The sequence below is a fragment of the Rhyacophila brunnea genome, unplaced genomic scaffold (assembly GCF_057557595.1).
Source record: "Rhyacophila brunnea isolate RB1 unplaced genomic scaffold, BYU_Rbru_1.0 scaffold_11, whole genome shotgun sequence".
NCBI classification, from domain to species: domain Eukaryota; kingdom Metazoa; phylum Arthropoda; class Insecta; order Trichoptera; family Rhyacophilidae; genus Rhyacophila; species Rhyacophila brunnea.
This window is the reverse complement of record NW_028232763.1, coordinates 18,011,955-18,038,320: the sequence shown is the minus strand read 5'-3', so window position 1 is coordinate 18,038,320 and position 26,366 is coordinate 18,011,955. Positions and strand designations below refer to the sequence as shown.

Here is a 26,366-nt window from a genome sequence, read left to right as displayed (position 1 = left end):
ACTTAAAGATTAGCATTTAAAATAATATAACAAAATAGTAATTACTTACCTAATAGTTTTTTATGAGATTCAACTAGTTCAGTATTTATTTATATTTAAATTATTACAATTGATGATTATATAATATACTTAGTATTCGCCACGTAGTTAGCTTTTGCTTATATCGAATTGATAAAAACTTGATTTAAAAATTACTAAATTGCTCTTATACAGAGGATCGTCGAGGGTAGCGGAATTGTTTCAGTTGTGATCGCTTATTGTTAGAATAACGTTTACGAAAAAGAATCATAATAATAAAACAATATATAATTTAGTTTTATATTATTATCTTGAGAGTTTTGACGGGCCTAAAGGACGGGCATGGCGAGATATAGAATTTACAAGGCATTGATCAACACACACCGCTCACCCCTCTTCACAGGTAGTGAAATATTCGACCATCTCGAAAAGAAAATCGATAGCATATTTTTTTTTAATTCTGTGGAAACCTAAAATGAGAATTGTTCATCAAAAATATTTCAGATCAATAAAACTGCTAATTAGCCCATTCTCTAGTTAAACTAAGCGTTTCTTCTGCTTCACATTAAGTAGGCTCTGTGGTATCAGATCACATTTTATTTTGGTAGTAGTGACATATCGTTACCCCACTACGTCACCTCATATTGTATTTGCGAATTTAGTAATAAGAAAGCTTCTCTTTTTATATTGCAGTTCACAAAAATATTGTCTTCATATCTTTGACGATCATTTATCATCATACGAATCGTGACAATCAAAGTAGATTCCTTGTAATTTTTCTCATAAATCTCTCTTTATCTAGGAGTGCTGTTCTACAATTCCATGTTATGAAAACCGCAACATACAGTCTAAGTAATAATTGAACATACATAATTTTGAAAACACTGAAAAAATATATTATAACCAATAGAAAAAATCTTTTTGAAAAAAGTGACTCCTTTAGCATAGTGGGCTATGTGCGTGTGCGCGATACTCGAGAGATGTAGGTCCGATTCCTGCGTTGGTCATACTTTTTTCAAAAATATTTTTTCTATTGGTTTTAATATATTTTCTCAGAAGTGTGTATGTTCAATAATTAGAATGTTACATTCTTAATTATTGTGAATTACTCGTTGAATAAAAAAAAAATAGTTTGCCTCCCCTCTTACATCTATTTGGATTAGGTACAGTACAAAACTTTTTGTAATATCATAATCTTTCTTATCTTTTGCCAGTTCATCATTATTTGGTAATCATGCCAGATTTAAATAAACTGTAATTTTGGTTTTCAGATCAGTAGAGTGGACTTGGTAACTCTGGACACTAACATTAAGTTGGTGGTGAGCAGGAAGACCCGCACTATTGGCTCCCAACTTACTCGTACACACACTGTCATGGTTATGTCACAACTTCAAGCATGGTTTTTAATCGCACGGTCTGTACAGACATTCGTGGTCATCCTGTAGTTTTGATTTTATTGTTGAATTGATCAATTTAATTATTTGTTGTTATTGGGCTTACAGTCGAGATGACACTAAATTTAATTTGCCCAGGAGTTACATAGATTGGAGTATATTACAGGAAATCGGTTCAAACATCGTTTTTACTCATCCTGCATTTTCCGATTCACTGCGGAGCATTTAATTACCTTTTAATTACCAGATTTATTTTACATGCTAATTATAATCCTAATCAGGACACAACAGCTGTGGCGTTCGCACTGTAAGGATTAATATTCAACTTTATTGCACAATATTTTTCCCTGATAATTTCTAACAATATATCGTCACCAACAAAATATTTAAATTAAGTCGGGAGAGCTTTTAAAGCATTTCTTTTTATTATTCAATACAACTCATGTAATGCGTTGTATCGTAGTATAATATATAGTAATATAATACTTGCATAATAAAACGATTTCTGCAATTTAATCTGCACTCTACAAAATACGTCGTGATCTAAAGCCTCCTCTATCTTTAAGGAGCTTTTCGCATGAAAGATATAAGTCATGTTATAGGAAGCACACTTATAGTAGCTTTTACACGTCGTAACAAGAAACACTACGATGAATTTTAATAACCGCGTTATAAGTTTCCTCTCCATGTAAGTAAGCCGACCGCAAGTTGAGGTTTTTGGCTTATATTGCAAGTTCCTGAATTTATAACAACTTATTTTCCCTGCTGCACACTGTAAATACATACATCTCCATTTTGAAGTCTTTTTAATATTTCGCATTATTATATACTTAGGTACATGTTATAAAAAATATTTAATTACAACCCATATTTTTCAACCTATATCGTGTTCACTAATATTTGTGTGCTAGATTTCAAAATCAGCCAAGTACATAATATATGAATAGGAGAAAAACAGCTTTTTGTTTTCTCAAATACACAGTCACAAGGATGAAAGTTTATATTATTTCGAGTATAGCATATTTAAAATTAATAAATTCCACATTTTGGTAATGCAGAAATGTTAGAAAGCAGTAGTTCTTCAGCAATTCACAAAAAAGTCAAAAATACCTAAAGGTGGACTTAGCTGATTTTAAAATGTAGCGGCTCATTTATATGCTTCTCTCATTCTTCTGCAGTCCATCTGGTTCCGTACCTTCACTTACTTCAGCATGTCAAGCCCAGTATTAAGACATAGGGCAAGTACGTGGTCGCACCATTTCCCTCCATATCTCGAGCCATATCTCGAGCTTCCCGTTATGTGAAACCTGTAGTGGGTAGACGTCTTTAGCATCACCGCCGCAGCATGAGGGAAGGTCGACACAAGTGTCACATTCTCTGGCAGAATTCGGAACACATGTCCCAACCACATGAAGCGTCTCTTCGTGATAACTTCAATTACTGAAGGCTGCCATATCCGTTCACGAACTCAAGTGTTTCTAAAGCGGTCGTACCAATGTGCCCTTAAGATTCGGTGGAGACATCGATTCCTAAAGCTCAAAGTTCGAGACCGTTGGAGCACGGTAAGATACCATGTCACTCAGTCGTTAAATAAACTACATTTGGTCCTCACAGAATACAGCCTTGACCATCGTGCGACTCTAAGTTGGCTAAATGAAGATCCAGATACAACCACGCGGACTCCAAGTTTACTAGAAAGACTGCCATCATCGGCAACTGTTGCACTTAAGTATTTGAACTTAGGCAGACCGGAAAGACTAGAGAAGTGTCCTTTTATACACGTCATGCATTATAAAAATATACTGTGACCTCATCGAGGAATCAAACTCGCAGCCCCAGATGAAAGACCAGCGACTGGCGTACTTAGACTACGAGGTGCTTATCTCTTGAGATAGGCCTCTACAACGAGCCTAAAACGTCGAGGAAAGAAGGAGGAAGAGACGCTGTGGAAACCCAAAAATTTATTACGATAAAAAATAACCTTAATAAGTCTTAGACATTATGACTTGCTGATATTGTATTGTAATTATTTTATTATGACATTTAATTGCTTTTGTCAGCTGTCTATTTTTAATTATAAATGTCTATAAGCTCTTGCGTCAATTGAACACATTAATTAAGTCTTATTAAACATAATAAACATTACATTTTACTCATTGAAATCAATTATGTAAATAGAATTCGAACTCTGTGCACGTATATTTAAAGTCATTACTTTTGTTTCCTTGTGTTTTATGGCACATAATGAGTCATTACATTTTATTACGTTCCTACGATTTTATTTAATAATGTTACGTTTTACAAACCCACAATAATAATTATCGTAAACTAAATAATACATTGGCATGCTATCATGAAAACATATTCACTATTCACAAAACTCAACAATGACGTATCAAACAAACCACAGGAATAATATACCTACCTACTGACATTTAATGAAAGTGTTCATAGGATTTTTAGTGAAAAAAATGTTCCGGTATTTTTCCTGTTGGCGGTGTAAATGTAAACTCCTATTTTATTTCGCTATGATATTCACATCGCTACCTATTAACAAACGTGTACACTGCACAGTGTTGAATCACAAGCGAGATAATAGTAGTTCTCACGTACCTGGTACACATTCAAAAACAGGCGTTCTAATTATCTATTATTTTAATAATATTGTAATATTTTTATTCATATTGTTATTTACCTTATGTATCAAAAATAAGTCGTTTTGTATATTGAATGCTAATACCATAATTATTATAACATTATCATATGAATACATCAGAATTGTTAGAATAGATCAACCGTATAGCAAATTCAATTATACAAAATAATGACAATATGTTGCACGTATAACTGTCGGTAAAACACTACGCTGTGTAATACTACCTTATCTTTTACCGGATCCATATTTCGTGATTGTTTTCCAAGCTGTCATGACAACTGGACATGTGTATTAAGGCCCACCTACATTGAGGTGCATGTCACGGGTTGCTGCTACGGGAAAAAAGTGTGTAATATCGTTGTTCTTGGTGTTTAAAATTTGATCAGACTGATGCTCTCATCCCGTAGCATATTTTGAATCTTTAAACGATCATTATCAGTTAGCAAAATCTGCCGTAATCATTAAAACAAGAATGAGCGCACTTCACGTTGAACTTCACTGCATCGGCACCTGCTTGATTCAAGCTTGATTCAATGAACGACAATTGAAAGTTTTTATCATATTCCACATGCTAACATTTTTCGTCTGTCACGTCAGACTGTCAAACTGACGATCTTTTTTTTTTTAGCAGTTGGCACTATGTATTTTCTATGAGAATGTTGTCTATTACCTATGGTCTGCAGGTTGTGTTCTATTATCTATGAATGTCATGCCACGTGTATTTTAACGTACGCACACGTAGAAACTGTTAGAATTAATGGAAATTAGCATGAATAATTAATAATAATTCAAATTACTAATATAATATTATAGTAGGGACTCTTCATTAGTGTCGTTATTAAGTGAATTTACGAGATGGTGCACGTTCAAAATATTCTACAAAATGATGAAACCATAGACATTTTTATCGCCGTGAGTTCACATGATAGTCCGTGACATACACCTTAATGTGGGTGGGCCTTAAATCACTAAGACGTAAAACAATCAAAATTAATATTTCATCGTAAGCTCCGAACTCTCCTCTGTTCAAGAGACAGTAATTCCCGCGGCTGAACAAAAAATGCATGTTGGATTCCTGTTATGGGTGATTGATTCACTACAAGGACTGAATGAGTGAGACAAATTGCTAATTATATATTAAATAATCATTGAAAATTAATTATGGTATCATTATATTATGTTTTCCCCTCTTGTTAAGCATGGATATCTTGTATAATCATGTATAAGCCATGCAAGCAGAAAATGTGAAAAGATTTCGACTAGCCGCGTGACGTCAATGTCCCGGCATGGTCTCACCTTTGCGCACAGAAGATGGTTGCAACATTCCGCCCGTTTTTGATTTATGACCATATCCCATTCGAGATAATATTCAGTGTGTGACCGGGCTAAGAGTGAAGTCTGAAAGTATTGGCTTATGACTACCATTGGCTAATAGACGTCGAGCTAGAAGTCTGCTCTATTAGACAGAACCGAATCTGGGTTGCAGAGCTCATTAAGTATTGTAATGATTAAAAGTAGATAAGAAATTCTGCAGTAGATATTAATAAAAAAGGAGACTGCTTTCAAACATTAACAGAATCTACTGCCACAGACTCATGAACTCATGACATGTGTATATCAAATTTCAATTTTAAGGATTTAAGAAAAAATATGCAAATATAATATTTGGCATTAGCATTTTCTGCGACGGAATACCACAGCTGATATTCAGTAAGTTTGCTTTCGTATTTTGTTTTTTGAATTCATTACTTTTAATATGGTGCGGAGATTATCATAGTAAGTAGACTTTTTTTATATTTTAAACAATTAAATCAGTTTTAATTATAGGTATGTTGTGTCGTTTTGAAGCAAATTTCAACAAATCAATAAGAACACTTTTTAGTGGTTTTGAAATTTGTCATAATATTATTTGGTATTTTGTGATTTAAAAAATACATTTAGCTATAATAGTACACATTACATAGGTCAATGAAGACGGTCATGTGGGTCTATTCTATACTTATCGAACACTAAATTGATAAATAGTATCAAACTTAGGGTAGGTTTGTATCAAAATATTAGCACTTATTGTAACAATTACACGAAGCCGGTTTTTATTGTTGCAATAAGTGCGATATTTTAACAGCAGCAAGATAGGTGCTGTTAAAATATAGCACTTATTGCAACAATAAAAACCGGCTTCGTGTAATTGTTACAATAAGTGCTAATATTTTGATACAAACCTACCCTAAGTTTGATAATATTTTTCACTTTATCACTTTAGCGGTCGATAAGCATAGAATAGACCCAATGATGTATCTATTGAAAATTTCTTTTATTTATTGTAGGTAAGTATATGGGTTTTCTATAAAATTTCAGCTATTATTAATGATATTCGATTATGTTTTATTACTAGTAAGTACCCATGTTTTATGATAATAATGTTATTAAATTACAAACTACCCGTTATTTAAAATATTATGTACATATCTAATACTTTTTTGAAAACTGACCTTTAAGGCACGTATATTTTCATCAATCTCCAAATTCTCTTTAGTCAATTTTATTATACCAAGAAAATAAATACCTTTTATGTTACCGAACTTTTATATTGTTAGTATGAAGGTGTACATTACTGAAGTAAAAATAATAGAACTAATTAAAGACTAAAAAAGGTAAGTTATACTTGTTAAAACAAATAAAAAAAACTTTGAAATTTTTCCCTTTTTCCATTGCATAATCATATAGACCTTACATAAAGTTAATATAAAGTGGGTAAGTAAAAAGATAATTCATGGAAATGATTTACTTTTCCTGGTATAAAACACCATACGTCGCAGAGCGGACCATATTCGGCCAACAAACCCAACTCGCATGGTCCGACAAAACTGATGGCCAGAATAATACGGTTCGAGATTAGCTAGCCGGAAAACCGCTTTACACCGCGTATTTTGCACTTTAATATTCATCTCTATACAAACATTGAAGGTATGAGTTAGCTCAGCAAACTGGTAGTTGCACAAATAGTTAATTGCGATTGCTTCATAGTATGCTACACATGTTTTTGTTATTGAGATTTTTTTAGTTACTGTAATAATGCTAACTAATTGACATATTTTATTAATAAACCTAATAAACTTTGTTAATATATTACATAACGTGGTAAATGTGCCGTAGAGGTGGACATAAGACTTTACAACTTTCTTTTTAGACCAAACCAAACTAAACCTAACCTAACCTAATCTAACCTACTCCAACCAAATATTACCTCATATAATCTTAGTTTGTGATAATGGTGTATAAAATGTATGAAAATTTCAAATTTTCCGAAAAAAGCCGATGCGCCGACAGAAAAAGGTATTTATTATAATTGTCTTCTTCTTCTTCTTATTGTGCCGTCCCCTAGCGGAGGTCGGTCACCATCAAGGCGATCTTATCTTTGTCGTCTGCTATCCGGAACAGTTCAGTGGAGCTGCACACGTACCAATAACGGAGGTTCTTAAGCCATGAAATGCGGCGCCGTCCTCTGCTACGCTTCCCATTGATCTTTCCTTGAATGACAAGTTGGAGAATGCTGTGTTTTGATATAACGTAGAACTTCTCGTTCCTTCCCCATTCGATTCAGAACTTCAACATATTTTGTCACCCGGTCAGTTCAAGGAATTTTGAGGATGCGTCTATACAGCCACATCTCGAAAGCTTAAAGTCTCCGTGACATCTCTTGGTTAGGTCGTATAATACTTACTTTAATATATAATAATAGTATAATAATTACATCGTATAATTGTCTACATGGAATAAACTGTTTCGTAAAAAAAATATATATAAAAGCTCGTGTCCACCTCTGCGGCATAATTACCGATAACGTAACGGGTAATATTTAGCAACCTTCTAAACAGCATTTGTAAATTATATATATTGATGATAATAACCCCGCCAAACTGCAACCACCCGTCAATACACCGGTCTTAATCGGATGTATCACGGTATCCTACGTTTGGATCTAAAGCATCAGTATTTTTATGACAGGGAATATCTAAGGAGCAATCAGCCAAGATATAGATATGCATGCTTTCAAGTGTTATTTGACTAAATTACATGAAATTGAGTTAAAACTGCCCATGGGAGAGAGGAACAGATAGTTTTTTTTAAATGTCATAAATATCAAAAGCTAATACGAAACTTCCGAAGGTCACGTTAACATAATATGACATGCCTTTGTGGCGACTGGATAATATATTATATACATTAATATAAATATCTATATCATCACAGTGTGTCAATAATGTTATTTAAGCTGGAAAGAAGAAACAACAGAATGAATAATTAAAATGATTGTGATTCGTTTTTTAATGTACTTACACCACATCTATTGAATCGCTTTCTCTCGCTCGTGTCTTGTTTCGTGCCAAAACTATCGGACATGACGTTAATGTTGTATGTTTAAAATCAATTTACTATAAACAATATCTTATGTAAAGCAATCATAATTATGAATGTAATTGGCTTCAATTGTTTCAAGCTTTTAGTAATAATAATTCACTAACAAGATTTTTTTAAATAATACCTACAGTAAATACAATTGATTTTCAAATCTTCATCCAGATGGAACCTTCTACTATTTCCTTGTCAGAATCGTTGAAATATGTGCTATTTTTTTATACAACTGGCTTTCAAACCATTAATTTAGTTTGTGTAATTTTTTTTAAATAAAGATTTTGTTTGCTTCATTGTCGCGTAAATTTTCTTAAAATTATTTGCTGAATACACAATTAAATTTTCTTTTTGAATTTTAAGTTTTCTAGAAACCTCATTTATATACTTTTATGGGGAGTCTTTTTAATTTTGTATATTTCTGAGTCTGTTTTAAGTTATTTATCTTCAATACATAACTTCGAACAGAATAGGGATACAAAGCTACATTCTGAAATATTTGTGTATATTCTGTTTTAAATACTTACAAAATAACTTATTTCCATTGAAATATTACAATGACATATTAGTAACACAGTGTAGATAAAAAAACCAAGTAAAATTTGAGTATGTAATAACATATTTTATTAATTTAATTTATGCATAATTTATATATAAATTTTACAAACTGAAAATATACAAAAAAGGAAAATTATTTTCGATAAAAAATAGTTTGCCTGTTGTGATTATTTAAGGAAAAAATCCACATAATCTGTGTAGAAATCCACATAATAGTTGGTTAGTTATTAAATTATTATGTATTATGTTTCACAGCTCTTATTTTTTTTTTTAATTTAATAACTTCAGTCCGTCATGGCATGAAAACTATGTGTTGAAAATATGACATTTAAAAAAACAATAAAATAAATAATATTATATAATGTATTATCACATGATAAATGGTTTATTATACATCATAATGTGTATAAGTAAATAATTAAAATAAATAACGGTATGTTACATAATCGACAGGTTGTAACTTGATGTAAGTATAATTTATTAGTTTTGAGTGAAATGAGTTTGTACATTGAAACCAAATATATGCGATATTGGTATATACGGAGCAGTCAAAGAACTACGAGTAGTAGGCTTAAGCTGAATTATGAAATATGGTGAACATGTCCAACTTTAAGTAGGCTGAAATCTACTTTCCTGAATCAACAATGGCATTTATCTACCATACTCTTCCATTATAATTTTTCAACTTGAATACATATTTTATATTTGGTTGAGAATACTGAGACGTTACAAATTAAATAACTCTCATCTTTCACTTTCAAAAATAAATACTCAATTGCCAATTTGTTTTGGTTTTCTTTTGAGTAATCATTGTACTCACCGTCAAACTATTATTCTACTGCACGACGGTTGAGGTACTCAATTTAATTTAAAGCGCGTATATTCGCGTATTCTCTTTCTCCTACTACATCTGTGAGTGATGCAATACGAGTCAAGTGATACAACGAGGTCATGCAGGCTTACTCTTGGATAATTTTAAAACGTTACGTATTTAAGGAAATCAATATAGGAATGGTTAATACTTCCCCATTAAAATCTCAATTAAATCATATTGTATTACAACTGAATATACATGCTTTTTAATTATATTTATCTTCTAATCGAACAAAATACATACCGCGATCGACGCGTCAGACATGCCTGAAACATGGCTATTCATTAAGAAGAGAGACCGAACTGATGGCGAAAATGTTTTTTCCTTACAACAAGTTAGAAACGCAGTGTCGATTTGATTGATTTTATCGTTACATAATAAATAGGTAAATAATAAAATTGGATACCAAGATAGTCACGTTCTATGAATTATTATATTAAAAAAACAGCATGTGTATATTCGACATAATATTATTGTAACTAAACACATCATATTTATAATTCATAAGCATTATTTCCAATATTAAAAAACTGTATTCTACGTTGATGCATGTAACACTAGTTAAAACATTTTATATATTGGCACGCTTGATAATAATACTATGAGTAAATTATAGTTACTTTTTGTGAAACAAATTATTTGTCATATTATACAAAATACTTACTGAATAAAAGTGGATGAATCGAAATCCATTATGATGAAAATATTATATAATATATTATAATGACAGTAACAACTACAAATTGACTGACTTTTCACAAGAACAAAAACACAATATTTACACGTTTTAGTAATAACCTTATATAAATTTAATATTGATAGATAATAATATTTAAATGATTAGATTTTGCATTAGATGCTATAACTAAAAATCACTCATAGTCACTTTATATTAATGTTTCATTTTTCACCACCACTGATATACCTAGTTACATAGATAAATGTTTTTGACAAGTTTCGGTAACATTCATAAATTTTTACAGTATTCTATTAACTTCTTTATAATTTATCACTCAAATATCTTTGGAATTCACTTTTACGCTATTTAGGGCGGACTTTTCAAGTATATTTACATGATGGTGGAGGCTCCATTTCAACTGTAAAGAAAACATCAATTTAGACAGATGAACATGTTAACATTATTCTATTCGAAGGATCCAAAACGGTTTATCTAGATTAGCGACGACCAACCCGTGCAGGTTTTTTTTTTTTAAATAATAAGTAATAATATTTTAAAGAATGAATAAGATTTTATTGTTTTGTAAAATAATCGATTTTTAAATGCTCCAAAAACGTTTCATTATATAATTTGACCTTCGTAAAAATAAAACTATCTCTTTATGTTATAAATTACCAAAAATGATATGAATTGGGTAAAAAATCAGGGAATACGATATACTACATTAAAAATCTCCAATATAAATGAGTTGGACACTACTCGATGAAGGAACAATCAAAAGGTAGATGAGTGGAATCAGTTTGGAGAGACCTTCATCTAACAGTGCATGGAATCAGGTTGATGATAGTGATTATTATTATTACAACATTTTTAATGTTATTAATGTCAATTAGGCTAAATGAATAAAAATATACTAAACATTACTTTCACCTACTTATATATTGTATTTCGAATTAATGAACCATTTCTAGCAGTAGAATTAAAATACTAGAATTAATTAAAATCTCAAATATTAAAAAAAATTGTATTCAAATATTATTAAAGAAAAGTTACATTAAACTAAATGCTAAAGGAAATTCTATGACATTATATACTTCTGTAACTAAACATAGAAAACCGGTTTTAAATCCAATTTGAGGAGAATGGTGTGCATACCTACAGATACAGTGCATCTTTTATATCAAGTCTTCTGCATCACCACAATCATTTCTGGAAATAAAACCCAACCCCCGTATTTTCTTTCCTCGCTTTTACATTCCCTGCGCCCATAATCCAGTTTGTTATTCCGTGGAGTTTTATTAGCATTAAAATGCCTAAACCTTTACGAAAGCAGACTAATAGAATTATTTTGAATGTAGTTATGTATTTTAAGGAGGAGAAACAGAAAAGAAAGTTTTTTATTCCTCTCAATAGTGCCAGAGATATAGTATCTACTATGACAAGTCAACACATAAAAGCCACGTGACGTAACAATGTCAGCGCATGCAACACTGTGACGTACAAGACTTGATAATATAGAAGTTGGTCTGTAGTATTATTATCTTATATATAAGAAGGTATTCAGTTATTGTAATTGAATTAAAACAATAATACTTTAACCGTCAGAGTTATATGAAAATAAAACTTAAGTCCTTGTACAATTTTTCTCGTAATAATATCGTTACCTTCCGTGAAGAACTATTAGCAGTGTAAGCATCCATAATCTTCCAGGAGACTGAAACAGCCACGACGCTGAAGATATTCCTTTACTAACTGATGACGCTTGTACTCTGTCTGCCCGCGAATTGCTGGTGGAAGCCACATCCCTCGTCTTTGTATAGCTCTTTTGTCGTTCTCCCTGAACGCTTTCTTCGTTACTCTTCCAGTATACCGTTGCTATGGTGGCTAGGCACTAGTAAATATTAAAAAACGTATTAATAATAATTTAATTATAATCATTAAAAATTTGCAACTAAAATGGCCCGGTCATATTCAAAGAATGATATTTGGCTGACCAGTCCGAAAAGTTTTTCATGCGAAACCTATGTAAAGGAGTGTTGGGAGATCTAAATTTTTGTGGTTGGATGTCGTGGCCCAAAATGGACGACTGATTGAAATTCCGGATTCGAGGAGGATTGCGGAGAATATTATACAACTTTAGAAAGCCTTGACCTACCCCGGTATGTTAGGCAATGATTACACATTGCGTGCTTTTTCTAACAATAACAATATTGTTGACGGATGATTAAATTATTTTAACTGTTATTACACCTGCCAACATTCTTTAATGTTGAGATATACTAGCACTGCACTGTAAGCTTTGTCAAACTATTATGAGAGTATCCTACCATTTTTTTTCTTTCACAACCCGATTAAAATAAATGATTCCTTCATTTGCTGGTCAGTTTATTTTTCAAATTAAGCATTTAAGTATAATATGTTTACTCTCACCTTCCCCTTTTAATGTTTCTTATCCCTGTCTCGCTTATTCACTCTCATGCGTAACAGACAGACATAGCATTCGAAGATTAAACCATTCAGCATAATTATTTTTTTAGGCTGCCTTAAAATTAATAGAGGAAACACTTCACACATTTATCCATATACCTAATTAGTATGTAGCAAAACATATATTTTTTAAATAAGATAATGATTCTATATTATATCGTCATAATACATATTATTATATCTGATAGAAGACTGATTTGGCAACGTCATCAGGACAACTGGATGATTGCCATCTTGGCACTGGAAAAGGTTATTGAAATCGATGGAGAAATACACTGACATAGTGACATTACAATTTGAATTAGCAAATAGCCAACAGTTTTTAAAAGTAGAAAGAATAAAGGAGAAATATTATCAAGCTGTAGTGTCTCAATTGGTACATAATGGGCTGTTACTGAAGTTTTGTAACATAATTCAATCTGTATATTTACTTATTTAACAATTTAATATGATGTGGATTCATCAAATAACATTATCGAGATCATTCAAGAAGGAAATTATTAATTAATCTCACCTTTAATTTCAGATCTCCTTTTCTGAAATGCTTTGCCCTAACTTTGAACTCCAGACTGAGTGTAGTCACCTCCATATCGTTTTCCGTCTCCATAATATAAGGTCCTTTCAGAAGTACTGGATTGGCTGCGTCTCCGTTTACGAACCAGCTTAGTTTCGCTGCTGGTTTTGATTGTCCTGAAGTGCAGTTCACTTTAACGAAGTCCCCGATTTGATATCGGGGTCTGGACCCACTAATCATTGGGCCATATTCTGGTAACGCTGTTGGAAAAAGGCAACGACACTAGGTTAGTAAGTAATTTGAACCCATCCCGTAAAACTTCATTCTTAATTATTTCCTGTTACAAATAGTAATTTTAAATCTGTGTGATTTTATTTGATTTGCTAATAGTTAAGTATTAGTCGTCTAATTGATGATGTCGTACCCTAAGGCGAATTCTCTATCTACCAGAGAGACCTAGTGGAAAAATACGAAGTTTGCAATCTGAGACATTTTTTTGATAATTTACAATTTAAACTATATTAAGAAATTAATAAAAATATGTATCAATTTTATAAAGAAAAATATTTTTTATATTAAGTCAAAGATAAACATACAATTTAAAAAAATATGTCATTAAATGTGAATTGCTTAAAGTATCCCATCTTATTATGTTACTTTATAGTCATATTTATTATTATTTTTTTAGGTTTCCGATATTATGATTAAGAGATTTTTGACTATTTCATAGTTTTTATATTTATTTTAAATTACGTCGATTTTTATAAAAATATAAATGTGTATAACTTTAAATCCTTTTTATTTACCATCCACTAACTAAATAACTGTTTTTTTTGTTCTCTCGTCATCTAAATATTAATTTTTTATGATGTAGGTACAATTGTTATTTAAATCTGTAATACAATGTATGAATATATTATATATACATAATATCTACAGTGAATTTGAGTGCATATTATTGAATATAACGTAGTCAATGAAAAAAATATTCATATCAAAATCAATACATGACTCGAGGCATCATAATAATAATATTATTATGTACTAATTATTTAATATTAATTACAAGATGTTTAGCTTTCACCACGTTTCTGAAATTAATTTAATTTATGTACACGTCTTAAATTATTATTATGAGAGGCAGAAAGTTCTCATACTCAACTCTGTACTTAACGAGAAATAATATGTTCAATTTTGCGCGACCAATAACCACATCTTCTGAATATTATTATATTTTACCTACTTAACCTACTAAATAAATATGATGCTTCGGTATATTATTACGTTACTAAAGCATTATTAAATTTATTCATGTTATATTATGTTTTTCACTTAGTAGTAGAGTATTATTTCCAGATTTTTCTTAACAAAGAGCAAAAATTTTGAATGTATTTATAAACATCATCTTTAATTTGAATTTATTTATGTATTTTGTGTTTATTTATTTATTTTAAAAAAACCGACCAAATTTCTTGGTATATTATTTTAAATTTGAGGAAAATAATTAATGTAAATACACGACTCATTGTCAAAAGAAAATTTTTGTGACTTTGTGAAGTTGTGAAATGATTTAAAGTTTATTGATACATAAAATATATATTTGGTCGTATACCTACATCTCGCACGATATACGTATAGTAGATTATTCTATTCTGTGAGTCGTGAATCCGAATACTACGTCTGGATAATTGACAGTTATTTTTTTAAGTGCTATTTCGATCGAGAACATGAACCTAATAGGTTGAATGAATAGCTAACAACCATCTCTCAAACCTCTACGTCTCAAGATCTACGTCTGATAGTAAAGCCAATGATAACAATTAATAATATATAATAATAATAATAATGTATAAATACATATTACTTTATTATAAACAGATGATTTAGTACAGTAGAACAGTCTATTGGTTTATTTTATTTTCTCGTCGTTTTAAATTTTGGTGGCTTTTTAAGGCAGTATTTATTTTAAATATTAAATACGAAGGCAAACAGTTAAATTTAAAATTATATACTATAAATGTGACATATTATAATAATACCCACTCATAACATTGGATTATTGGATTAATTATTAATAATTATTTGTAGTAAATTTATTATGGTCTGCCTTTTACTTTTCCTTGCATTATGATTTTTTTTAATGTCGATGGTTTTTAAATTAGTAAGCATCTTAAAAATTTTCATCAAATTATAATATTGCAAAATATGATCAAATATTACAAATAATATGATATTCCTTACCTACTACTGCCATGTCTCCATGGTCAGATACAGTCTGGAAGAGTGGAGCTTCTCCGGATACCTCGCATCGGTATCGACCCGATGACGTCAACGCCACTGGACCCATCACTACTGCTACGTTAGTTGAGTTTTCCACCTAAAAATATCAGGGTTTATTACCTAAGATATACATATTAAGCAACTAATTTTAGAATTAATATTATGTAGACGGTTAACTTTTACATTTTAAATAGTTCTAATGAATATGGCGTTTACTGAAAGTAATACGTCTTGGTTGATCAAATCATATTTTTTAATATTATTATTTACTTCTCAAAAAAATGTTTTTAATTCAAGCGAAACGTGTTCCCCTACAACTAAACCCTACAAGTAATAATATGGTAAGGGAAGGAGGAAATCAAACATGTATAGGTACTTACTAATATGATTTATGATTATCTTTTTTTTTAATCAGTTGTCAGTTTCGTTCTAATCGTAAGTATGTGCAAGTGGATGATTTAAATGTTATAGTCCTCTCAAAAAATAATAAAAAAACTTACGTACTTATATATAAATAGATCATTCTGGAGAATAATATAAATAACTTAAATACCGTATATTGAATTAAGAAAATCTGTCAATGCGATTTAAAAAATTAAATAATTGTAATAGTAAGGAACGATTTTATTAACAAAAAAATGTAAACGTTATAGGTAATGCTGTTTTCCAAGATCCTGAAATGATCAAATCATAAAAGACATTCGCTAAACGGTAAAAACCACCCAAAAGGTAGAACTAGAAAAATAAAATCCGCAATACAATAAATAAACGTAATTTTAATTTAATTTTTTTTATTCAACGAATAAGACACAAGATTTGAGAATGTCACATTCTATATTATATTGAATACACATAATTTGAAAACATTTCACGTATATACAATTATGCACACTAGAAAAAGTCATTTTGCAGAAAAAAATAGGTCACCCGATGGGACTTAAACCTGTATCTGCCTGATTCGCACCAGTATGCATTTCGAATTAAGCTACGGACATCTTAGTTAATTACTACAATTTTAGCTAGTAGTTGTTACATGCATTGCTTATCAAATTGCGTTATAATGTTGGCTATTGGTTTAAGTATATTAAATTAAGGCAAGTAACAATTAATTGGTTGAAATTAAAAAGACGTTGTGTATGGCGAATGAAAGAAAAGCAATAAGTTAAAATATATTATTATGTAATATGTAAATAATTACAAGATAAAAAAAAAGTTTTTATATACCATGTTTTTAAATTTTCTATTGAATTATATAAACTTGACAATTCTATGTATTAATAAATACTTTTTTTGTACTTGATAAAAATACTGAATAAAAATAGAATGCTTAAATGTCATTTTGACATTTCATATTGATTTCCATAGTGACGCACGTATATATTAATAATTTAGTTGCTAGGACTGGACACACAAGAAAAAATATGTACTGGACAAACAAGAGTACGAGACAATAAAAACGTGGTAAAATATGTCGATTCACGCGTCCGCTCAATTCGCAAGTTCATTTTAATAAAATCTAGAATATTGTTAAATTCTTTTTATCGACTGCACTCAACAAAATATAAAAAAATTTATAGATATATTATTATAATATATCAACATTAGATGCGATGCCAGTGAAATTCCAACAAATACATAAATTATTTAATTTTTAAATATTAAAATGCTACCTATCCAATCAATATACATATCTAAATAATATACAGGTATATTTTTAATAAATGAATGTTACATTATTAAATCTTGTATTTAGCTGTTGAGTAAAAAAAATTGTTTATTAGAATGTTGTATAGATTTAAATCCATATTTTCGAGACAACCTTCTACTTCAACAATCCACATATCAACATAAGTATTGATAAATATAAATTCGTATTAAAACAAATAAATGCCAAAGCCTTGCGATACTCAGTGGACCTAATTTAATTCCAAAACAAACTGTAATACATTTTTGGTTCATGCTGAAAACTACTAACGCTCAATCAATCAAATGTCGGAAAAAGAAGTATTTTTATAGGGCAAAATGATTAATTTTCTTATCCAGAGCTTCGTAGGGAAAAGCAATAATTATTGGTTATTACACTTCAATCGCTTTTTTTCATTTGAATAGTATTATTAAATAATCAAATCTGAAGTTGGGTATGCCCCACGCCCACACGATACACTAATGTTATTTAATTTATGCACCACTTTGATAGTGCATAACAACCAAACATATTTTTTAATGAAAATTTAAATGGCTGTTTTATATTATGTTATACTCAGGGGTCGGCAAACTGTTCGCCCAAAGGAGCCAAATATGAGTGGCACAACGTTTAAAAAATCGAGAATTTATAGACATATATGTTTATAAATATGATTTATTTAAATGAATTAATTACATTTTATAATTGTTTATTTATTAAGCGAAAAAGATTTCTCTAATAAAACTAACGTCAATATATGTTTTTATTGTTGAAATATCAAATGGAGAAAAATTTAATTTGTCGACTTTTGTAATGGGAGGATTACAATCATACCTTTTTGCATCAATCATCACGGAGAAAAAATAGTTTCGCGATAATGTCATTATATATAATAATATAATAAGTGTACAAATCAATTATAAAAAATAAAAATTGTGAATTGGGAATTTTACAAAGAGCCGCACGCCAATACCCAAAGAGCCGCATGTGGCTCGCGAGCCGCGGTTTCCGACCCCTGTGTTATACTAATACAATATTTAATATCTATTGGGAAAAAAACCGTGAAAATACCTGTATTTAAAAGTCAGTGGGTTATATTATGTTCAATTATTGAGTATGAGTTAAGATAAATATAGAATGTGTAGGTAGTACTCGTAGTAGGTATATTTTTTCAAAAGCAATCAATATTTTGAGTCTATTTATATCTAAAAATCTGAAAACCATTAAGCCATAAGTCCATTTAAAATAAACACTCACACACAAAGTCCTGTTTTCTTTGAAATCGTTCTTTTCGACATAAAATACTGGCTCATAATGAAAATATACAAAACAATAAAATTGCATGATAACAACAATATTTACTCACTGCATTAATGAATACTATACTATCATATGAATATTATAAAGGATAGAGATTTTTTTAACTTATAATACTTGAAAATGATAATGATTAAAAAAAACAATTTATTGAAAATATAATAAAAATATAAGAAATAATATTTTTCGTGGTCCAGAAAGCACAGAAAGATTAATTATTTTGGACAATTTGCGTAGTAAAAATGGTACGCTGATGAGATGAATATTTGTGATAGTGATATTATTAGATATTAAAATACCCCAGTTCTAATTTTATTTCAAAATATTATGTAGTCTAAAGTAGCTTACTTATTTAATTGCAAAATATTAATTGAAATCCATTAAAATAAAGTGTGTTAAAAATATATGTAGGTTATACAATAATTATTAATGAAACTATTTCTATATTGTGTATTACCATTTTTTATATATCGGCAAAAGCTGTAATGCGATGTTAATACATATGTAACTAATTCTACATCTCACTTTATCAGCACATCCATAAAATATATTACTGTCTAGTCAACAAACGCCGTATTAGGGTGATGTAATAATTAGCATTTGCTAACAATTCCATGAACATTGTAAGCAGAGGGAGCAATGACTATGCGAAATACTTATTTAACTTCATCTGTCTATTTATAGTATGAATTACTATACAAGTAATGTTTGAAGGGGTAGTTTCATTACGTAAGCGTTTTTGACCTTTGTCTTTCTTAAATAGACAGTATTATTCCTTAAGTGACTCTATAAATGTTACTTAGAAAATAGTTTCCTTGCGTGACAGAATTCAATTTAAACATTAAAACTTTCCGAAAATAATGGTCGCGAATTAATGACAAAAACAATAAAAGAGACATTTCTTTTTATAAATAATTTTAACAATCTTCCTATTATATCCATTTACATCATTATAAATGTTTCTAAACTACTTCTTTAATTCTCTTTGCTTCTTTAAAAGGATTATATTTTCACAATCTATCCAAGAAATTATAATTCTATAGCTATAGAAGTTTAACAATAGTAACAATCGTTTCTAGTCATCAATTCGAATCATTCTTGATCATCTTAAGAGTATTATAATATAGATAATTAAAACTGATACATGTTATTTGATTTTTTAGCTGACAACATGTGTTTTTCTCCATTCTTTTTTTAACGTATCAGGCTCAGTACGAAGGCCATTCTCAAGGGTTAATTTAATAAAGTATACTGCAGTGATGTGCAACAACGCTATGTTTTCAAAAAATTTCCAGTATATCTGACAAAAATGTCGAGGAAAAAAGAGGAAGAACAGAAGGTGATAAAATAAAAACTACTATTCTGTTTACATTAGGAAATAATGTATTCTACAATATTTTTCAATTTTTACCACAACAGACAATGAGACCCAATAACAACAACATTCACAGAACACATAAGTTTTTATGAAATCACATAGACCATAGACCTAGTATAATATACTCCATTAACTCGTATAACACTAATTAATATACTATTCTTCGATAGATACGTCATGAATCTCGATCTAATGTCTAGATAAAATCTACATCTACCTATTTTTTCAATCGATATAATATACTTATAATAAATTGATCACAGAACACGTGACGTGTCTTTCCCACCCACTGAATTAGAATTGAATGAATTGTAATAGAAAATAAACTTTTTATAAAAAATAATCTTAAAAAGAGTTTTTTATTAATTTATTTTAAAGTATTATTATTCTCTATGTTAACTTAATCTTTTTTAACAAATCTATTCCTGTATTAATTAACGTGTGCATGTTACACGACCTTACTCCAGAATCTCGACGAAGATTTGGTTGCCATAAGAAGTTTCCTTCGCTACATTGAACACCTAATTTGAGAAAACTACCATCTGGCTTGCATACTGCATCTCACTGCCTTTACAGAACACGAGTTTACACAACATGGTGGCTAACCCATCGCCAGAATGCCTGCATTAACATAAAGAGGTTAAAATTAAGTTTATAGTGAAACGGTAATAAACGAAATTATAATGTAGGCATATAACCACTTTATCAAATAAAGTATTAAATTGACGGTGAATATTAAAAATATACTGCTAAAATGTCTTTAAAGGCGATTTTACACACTCAGACATTTTATTACGGTACGTTTATGCATACATGTTTCATGTAGATAATTGATTAGTCGCTAATTTAAGAAATTATTTAATAAAATTTAGATATGTAGAACGCCTGTATAACTTCAGCTTTAACAAAAATGATTGATCATATTCATATAACACCGGCTTCAGCAGTTGATAATTCGTTACTTGAGCCGATATAGGTACAGGTAATAATCGTAAAAAAACAATCTTTAATGTCGCTCACGTCAATAATCGAATTTTGTTCATATTCAGACTGGCGCCATATTATATATTATATATCATTAAGTATAATCGAATTCACTTCAATAACACAGCGCTCTTTTGACATTATTCGGTTTTGACCGTACAGCAAAAAATTGAATGGCGACATTCTTTTAGTGGCGTGAAGAAGAGCATGGCCCTTTTTATATTACTCGGTGACGGTTAAAAACCGAAACGGTGCCGTATCCGTGCAACATCGCTTCGGGACAAGGAAGTGTGGCACTAAAATATTTTCATTCTGACACGTTTATAGTGTCATGGAAGGCGGCCGTTCACAAACCGCGGCTGCATATACATGGCGGGTGGAGATGGGGAAACTCAAATCAAGCCGTCCATTGTCTGCATTGCACGGCAGCCGACGGTCACCGATGACTCAATACAACACTCAACCACAAACTGAATTAGTGACGGAAAAAAACCGTGCATTAACCGTATAGCGAGAAAAGAGCGTGATGTTGCTGATTTGGATTTTGACCATTCGATTTTCCGTGCGGCTAAAACCGTATACCTAATGTGAAAGGAGGGTGTATTATAGATGATAAAGTATATAAAGACGCAGTGAATACTGTATCGTTTTGAAAACAAAATAATGTTTTAAGACTTAATTTTCACATTTGTATGTACATATACGCGTAGATAAGAACTAACCAAAACTTAATAATTATGAATGAACCACTAATAAATAACGCCAATTAATCGGGTGGGCAATCCAATGAGATAAATTTAGAAGCATACTTCAGTGAAACGGCAAATAATTTTCAACTATAGGTGCGATGAAATTTTGGACTCACTGGCAATCGGAGAGCGAAAGTAGAGCTGTGAACACGTCAATTTGTTTCGTGATGGGGGTATTAATTCTTAAATCGTGTAAAGATGACTAAAAAACGTTACCCATTTACTTGAAAAAGAAAACATGTTAATGAATATATTATTATTGTTACTAATAAAACTATAAACAGAACATTAAATGGACGAATGTTGGATGTATATGACAAATTATATTTCGTTTGGCACGCGTCATTTGCACAATCCGCGCATCGCCTAGCCACGATCTTTTTAGACCATGCCTCAACTGAGGTATAGCCTTAAGAGACGGCGACTGAAATAGCGTGCTACTAAAAAAATATTTTGTGTAATTTAATGTACAAAATTAATATTTTACTTTTAACGCTTGAAAATATTAATGCTATACGTTAAGTTCGTATATATTATAGTTCTTCCAGTATTTTCACCATAATTTTTCGTGTTTCAGGTAGACGTGCCACAAACTAATACGCAGACTTATCCGAGATCCATCAAGTACCAAGTTCGTAGTTAAAGGTGGGAGCCACGACCACTTCCGACGTGGCACCATGACTTTTTATGTCTACTATTATGTAGGTATATCATTGGCGAAGGATGGAGGTAGGCTGTGGAGATTCAACGTAAATAGTGCACACTAAACTTTGTCAGTCATACTTATTTGTTTTCATTGAACCAAGTATACAATTGCTGATTAGTTTTTAAAATTCAATTAAACCCTGCCTAAATCAAACCATAATAATTTTGGCATATTTTGGACGATACAACAAAATTGTGCACACTTTTTCATCCATACTTATTTGTTTTCGTTGGATTAAGAATACATATTACCTACATATTATATTGTTGGTTCATTTTTTAAATTCATTAAGCCTTGCCTAAACTAAACTATAATAAATACATTATTCTATCTATAAAATAGCCAAAGTTATATATGATTTTATTGCATAATTTTTGATATTTTATAGATAGACGAGTATTTTTTTACTATTATTTATTATAGCTTGGTTTTGCAGGGTTTAATTGAATTTTAAAAATTAACCTACACCATCCGTAAATTGTAGTATTATTTTAATAAAAACAAATACGTATGACTGACAAAGTTTAGAGTCCACTATTTATGGCGGATCTTAACAGCCTACCTCCACCCTTCGCCACTGAAGTATACTATCATGTTACGTAAACGAATCACAAAATAAAGTGCTTCTCTCATATGTATACGGATTCGATCCCCCGCCTGAAATATATATTATTAAGATTCAGATGACATACAATTGATTGTTAGAAAGCGTGATGCCACGAGTCATTTATGTCAATCATAATTTCCCCCCGATGAAGTATTTACATGGAAATATCAGTCGAGTGCTCAAGTCAGGGATTATCGTCGCTAAGTAGTCGCGAAATGCGATTAGTCCCGATGCGGAGTCGGCTAATGGCCAGATTGCATGCCCGATTATTATTTTTATTGTTTTCATACAAATCAACGTTTCATTGAAACTTTCCCACGGGGCTTTTTTAACGTCCGGCCACTTCCGATTCTTGTTCATTTTTCGAATTAAATGCTTACGGAAATCTTTTACAGTCCATTCGTGTCATGCGTTATTTCAATAGTTGGTATTTAAGGCACAGTGACATATTACTTATTGAAGAGGTATTAAGTTCAGTTTATTTTTTAGTCTCAATATTTTTAGGCCTACACTGCATTACAATGAAAATTTTATCACATTATATAGTACTAATTCCACCTTTTTTAAATTAATAATGCACTGTATTTCCATCATAAATTTACGGTTAACACCACAAAAGAAATTAATATAATAGAAAATGAGTAGGTATCTAATCTTAAAAAAAGTTGTAGCAGCAGAAAAATATATTAATAAAATAGAAGAAGTATATATCTTTAATTTTAAGGTTTCTTCATTTTAAAATATATGTGAATTGTGTAAATTTTCAACAAACTACAGATGTTGCAAATTTGCGAATCTTCATGCTGTAAAGCCATTTTTACAAGTAACTACCGATGTATCATAATTATTTTTTTACAAACTAGACAAAACAAACTAATTTAGGTATTATTAATTATTAAATTTATCGATTAAAAAAACGCAACAAAAATCTGTCAAAATCATGCATTAATCATTTCGACTTTGACAAAATGCAGTGTTCTTTAGTTACTACTAATTAAAAAAAATATTGTGTGGAAGAATATTTGCAAATAATAAAACTGCATGATTGAACTAAAAGGAACACGTGAAAAGATGACTCATTTGTTTCAAAATAAATGAAAATAATAAAAAGTAAAAGCATGACTAATTTGTTTTTTTTTTTAAACAAATGAAAATGCAGTAAACTGTATTACCGCTCAAGCTTTCATGTACACAAATCATAAAATCGAAAAAGTTCGATATTATTTTAGAAGTACAATCAATCAGTTTTATTTATTAAATCTGAAGTATTTCAATTATAATATTATTATATAATATATAAATAGAAACCTCAAATGTTGGTACTCATACCTGTCAAAATGCTATATGAAAGCTGTTAATACTAAGACGTGATATATATGTACATAGTATAATAAATACTATTTACTCAATATGAAAAACAATCTTAATAATAAATAATATTTTTAAATTGTTTGTAAATTCTTATATGTTGTTATTAAACTTTGAATAGAAACATAAAAACACTTACATCGACCATAACACCCGGCAATTCAAAAACTTGTGTCGGTGGATCGTCTCTCGGGATGTATCTGAAGAACTCATTGCCATCTTTATACCACTTGACGGAATAAAGATGCTCTCCCGGCTCCAGTTCGTATTTGCACTCCAGCCTCGCCCAAGTGTTGTGGACGGAGTGCGAAGGTATCCTCAGCTCAACTAGACGTAAACTGCTGACCCCAACTGCAAATAAAAATAATAAAACATTGTAGTAACCGTGATAATACTATCAGGTGATACAAATGAGTTCTCTGACTAATCGAAAACCAGTAGTTCTCAGAAAACACTTATTTATATCTAATATGTATTGCCCTTTCATATATCATAAAGATAGGTCATAGTCTTTAGCTATGCAGTGTTGAATTTAAATCTTTGTAGTATAATTATCATAATTGTAATGCATTAGAACCATTTTGCACGAAAAAGCGAGGGCTTGGTTCGTAATATCTATATTTTTGAAAATTTATAGGTATATAATATTGCATAATTCAATAATGAATACCCTGGACTTTCGTGCGTAATAGGTCCTTGAAAATGTGTACGAATGATGAATTTATAAAAGTAGAGCAACGTAAAAAAATCATCAAAAATTATACTTTAAAATATTTATTTATCAATGAGGTAATCAGGTGTTTTCTTTACAAATTTATCAAGAGATAGCTGAATACCACTTTTTTTTCTTTTTTTGATAAACAGTTCTATAAGATACTATATAGTTATCTAAGATATTACAACTGCATGGAAGCGCAGAGTTTTCGAATTATCAACAAAAATTTAACATTAATTTAATTTAAGAAATGCACGAAATAGCGAATCGTAGAACCTACGAATGTAGATCGTATGAAAATCGAGGGCCGCCTGTATATATTTTTAATATTTTTTGAGGCCACGCATTTACACGTGGTGGCAATTCCAGTATATACCTATATGTTACGGATGATTTTTTTATAAAATAATGGAATAATATACTACCTACCTAAATGGATTAAAAGCATTAAAGAGCTTTTTGCTGTCATTTCATTTTTGGGTTTACTGTGTGTTGCATTAATTTCATGCAAATAAGGCTTTAGTTAGTAGAGTTTATTGTGTCTTCGTGTTTACATTAAAACAAAAATGAATTCATTCACTGTATAATTATGTAAATTTTAACTTGCTCTTAACAGCTATTGAGTTTTATTGGGTCATAAAACTTAAAACTAATTGAGAATTGAACGATCATCAAACACTCTAATTTTGATAATTAAAACAGTCTGTCATACTAAAGTTAATCGTTTTCACTGTATAATGGCGAACATTCACTAATACTTTGTGTATGAATGCTGTATAGCAACACAGCTTTTTCATTAGCGTAAATATATTAAAAAAGCCATCTGGAATGTTTCTTTTAAGAGGTTGCAAAAAGAAGATATTGGCACATTGAATAGCCGAGCAGTGGCGTAGAAAGTACGAGGTATATTATATATTATATTACTTTCCTTTATTTTTCTTTTTTCATTAGACTACCTACAACATGTCATCAGAAACCAGTGTGT

The 26,366-nt window shown here is 30.4% G+C and overlaps 1 protein-coding gene across 1 annotated transcript in view; it reads right to left on the bottom strand.

Annotated features, from left to right (window-relative positions):
- Positions 1–10,623: 10,623 nt before the first annotated feature.
- LOC147078438 (uncharacterized) overlaps positions 10,624–26,366 on the bottom strand; it is a 111,816-nt gene continuing 96,073 nt past the window's right edge. Inside the window, exons 2-6 of the mRNA XM_085957081.1 lie at positions 24,806–25,017; positions 15,835–15,970; positions 13,594–13,853; positions 12,257–12,483; positions 10,624–11,010 (exon numbers count right to left, since the gene is read on the bottom strand). Coding sequence (XP_085813207.1) covers positions 11,007–11,010; positions 12,257–12,483; positions 13,594–13,853; positions 15,835–15,970; positions 24,806–25,017 — 839 coding nt within the window. The 3' untranslated portion in view covers positions 10,624–11,006. The remainder of the gene's footprint in view (positions 11,011–12,256; positions 12,484–13,593; positions 13,854–15,834; positions 15,971–24,805; positions 25,018–26,366) is intronic.